Below are 3,134 nucleotides of genomic sequence, written 5' to 3' on the forward strand. Positions count from 1 at the left end.
ATTGAGATTTTATTTTTGTGCATTTTGGTGTAGAATGAAAAAATTATCAGATAATTTAGAATAAAAAAACTTTGCATACATTGCGGAATTTCACTGTGCCAATACTTTTGTACGTCAATGTACATATGTAAAATGTATAGAAATTTGTACACTAGATTAAAACGAAAACTGAATTATTTGGGGTATTCATCTCGTAACCACGTAAACTTATTTAATTTAAGCGTTAAGATTAATACCCATATTGTTATTTAAAAGTAATCTGTTTTCATTTATAAATTTAAAGTTAGCACTATATAAAATTACAGAGCGAATTCTTTTGTTACTTGTGTAATATTTTCACGTTTAGTTTTTATAATATATACATATATGTATGTAGTTTATGTTATATTACACCCCTTGTGAAAAGCTTGAAACTATTAGGATTTATAAGACTACTGTTAGACTACAACAAAAGAAAAAAACAAAGACAAAACAAAAACAAAGTTAAAACTTTTCAATATGTGGTGCGCTTATAGTTTTGGCAAGAGGTGTATTGCTTATGAATAATATTACAGCAAAAATGACTTTAATCAGAGCTCCAAGCTTTGTATAAAATTAAAAAATAAGATTTCATGTTTTACATATAGTCTTTTAACTATTACTTTGTACGGTTTTGTACTATTACTTTGTACGGTTTATAATCAGCATCTATGTTTACGATTCAGACGTCTTTTTCTTTTGGCGATAGGCTTTCTTAAAATATCTCGCCTTTTCAAATTTTATGGCTTTTCGGAGAGTGTCCTCCGGCGACAATCCCTTAAAAGGCATCTTTGCAACGGCTCCTGAATGAAATAAAGAAGGCTTAAATTAAATATGAACTTATAGAAAACTACATTTTCCTTACCAGTCAATGTACCATAAAAATTAGGAAAGAACTTTAGTCCAATCTTCCCATGTGAACCATCCACATTTAAAGCTTTTATAACGTCCATATTTAGCAGCAGCCTGATATTTTTTATGTTGTTACATAAAATTGCTGAAACCGCAGATTCCTGTAAATTGGAAAAATTAGTATGAGATTACGCTATCACAAATATACATCCAACAAACATACATAGACATCTCTGTTGGCAGGAGTTATTTTTTCTTCAAGGTGCTGCATTTCCGGTATATCACATATTGGGAAATACTTGGTTACTGGTGCAGTTTGTGCTTCCTGGCGAACCAATTGCTCAGTGGCAACCTTTTGACCAGATATTGCGTCCATGATCGCAGTGTTCTGCGTTTCGACAGTCAATTGTAGCTGTTCGAGTTTTTTGTCTATAGCTTGAAGCTGTTTCTCGAACTTATTGCAGTGGCTGCAGCACACCACTTCAAACACGCCTTGATTGGGTTCTGAAATAACAAATTTTTAAACTCTATGAGCACAATATGCTTAAACTAATAACCATCAAATTTTCGTTTTGTATCAGAATGTCGATATTCGACATAGTAATAAATAATTTACCAGTGTTGTATTCCTTAGCCGATGTCGAAACGCTGATCCTACGTGATTCTATAAAAAATTAATTTAAGCATACATATGTAACACAACATTTTTGCATATGTACAATTACAAAAACTCGCACCTATAGTACATTCACTGGATACGCTGAAGCTTGGTCCCGGGTTGTCAGTTTCAATCGCATCTATAATGAATAAGGTATATATTTTTTAAAGATTTATATACTGTATTGTTATTGCTAGATAATGATTGCTTACATCTTGCCTTTTTCATTGGAGTTGCGGCCGCTGTTGGGATTTTGTCCTCCGTATTTTTTGAAGAAATGCGCGAGAAAAAACAATTAATTAATAATAATGTTAATAAATAAATTATAAAAGATTATAAAGTCGATCCAGCGCCATTTCTACCTAACCTCAATTTTTTGCGGTTAATTGTTCTTTCCCTGCTAATCTCCTAATGTGCCGTTTGCTTACCTTACTCATTTTTTCAAATATTCCTTTCGTCTTCTAATGCCCGATTTCCACTTTTTATATAATAGTTTAATTATTTGTTAATTTTTTCCGCTTAGATTTTTCGCCTTTACTTTTATTTGTCTGCTCGACTCAGCTGTTGCAAAGATAGTGGTGGCAAATTGCTGACTACAAACTACTGGTAATAATATTATCGATAGTAGTTTGCATTGTTTGCAACGAAATCGATAACACTGCCCTTTACCAAACAACTGTGTAACTCGGATCAAACTTCACTAAAAAAAACAAATAACTTAATAATTTTTCTACAATAGAAAAATCATAAACATGTTTACTTACCTTATCTGCAGTTTATAATCATCCATATACTTATTAGGCGTTTCCTCTCTTTTCCACAAAAATAATCGATATACTAAGTGTGTTTTAGTATCTTTTACTCAAAAAAAGGAATGGTAAATTTTGTAGTATTCTCATTATGAATGGACATTTCGCACTGACCATAGCCAAAAATGACAGATGTCAGCTGCTCATTTATCAATAAAAATCATTTATCAGTCAATGAAATTCTCGTGCGATTGAACCCAAAACTTTATACCGCAAGTTGCAATATACTTTCATTATTTTTGCATCTTTATGTTTATGTGTTGTTCTTTAGGAACATTAAATTTGACACTGAAATACTACTGTCACTATAGTAGTATATTAAATACCACAATAAATTTACCATAATGCAAATATCAGATGTTTGTCCCCGGTATCACGTTTTAAGTTATTTGATGAAATACCGAAAGTTATCGCTTTATACGGCANAATGAAATTCTCGTGCGATTGAACCCAAAACTTTATACCGCAAGTTGCAATATACTTTCATTATTTTTGCATCTTTATGTTTATGTGTTGTTCTTTAGGAACATTAAATTTGACACTGAAATACTACTGTCACTATAGTAGTATATTAAATACCACAATAAATTTACCATAATGCAAATATCAGATGTTTGTCCCCGGTATCACGTTTTAAGTTNCAGGAACATTAAATTTGACACTGAAATACTACTGTCACTATAGTAGTATTTTAAATACCACAATAAATTTACCATAATGCAAATATCAGATGTTTGTCCCCGGTATTACGTTTTAAGTTATTTGATGAAATACCGAAAGTTATCGCTTTATACGGC

General features: G+C 31.4%; 1 protein-coding gene across 1 annotated transcript; it reads right to left on the reverse strand.

Annotated features, from left to right (window-relative positions):
* Positions 1-320: 320 nt before the first annotated feature.
* Positions 321-2,077, reverse strand: LOC108370485 (uncharacterized). The gene is made up of 6 exons (XM_017625812.1): positions 1,741-2,077; positions 1,608-1,667; positions 1,487-1,534; positions 1,094-1,374; positions 884-1,031; positions 321-821 (listed from the first exon to the last, which is right to left on the reverse strand). The coding sequence occupies exons 1-6, from the start codon at positions 1,754-1,756 to the stop codon at positions 694-696; spliced, it is 681 nt and encodes a 226-aa protein (XP_017481301.1). The 5' UTR covers positions 1,757-2,077; the 3' UTR covers positions 321-693.
* Between the last annotated feature and the right edge of the window lie 1,057 nt (positions 2,078-3,134).

The sequence above is a fragment of the Rhagoletis zephyria genome, unplaced genomic scaffold (assembly GCF_001687245.7).
Source record: "Rhagoletis zephyria isolate East Lansing unplaced genomic scaffold, Rhagoletis_zephyria_1.1 Rzeph_scaffold_04265, whole genome shotgun sequence".
Classification (NCBI taxonomy): domain Eukaryota; kingdom Metazoa; phylum Arthropoda; class Insecta; order Diptera; family Tephritidae; genus Rhagoletis; species Rhagoletis zephyria.

What these genes read in the sequence shown, in the direction of transcription:
- LOC108370485 (XM_017625812.1), bottom strand. An exon ending in ATCCAGTGAATGTACTATAG is followed by an intron (nt 1,535 to 1,607) that starts GTGCGAGTTTTT and finishes AATTTTTTATAG; the next exon opens with AATCACGTAGGATCAGCGTT. An exon ending in CTGCCAACAGAGATGTCTAT is followed by an intron (nt 1,032 to 1,093) that starts GTATGTTTGTTG and finishes TCCAATTTACAG; the next exon opens with GAATCTGCGGTTTCAGCAAT.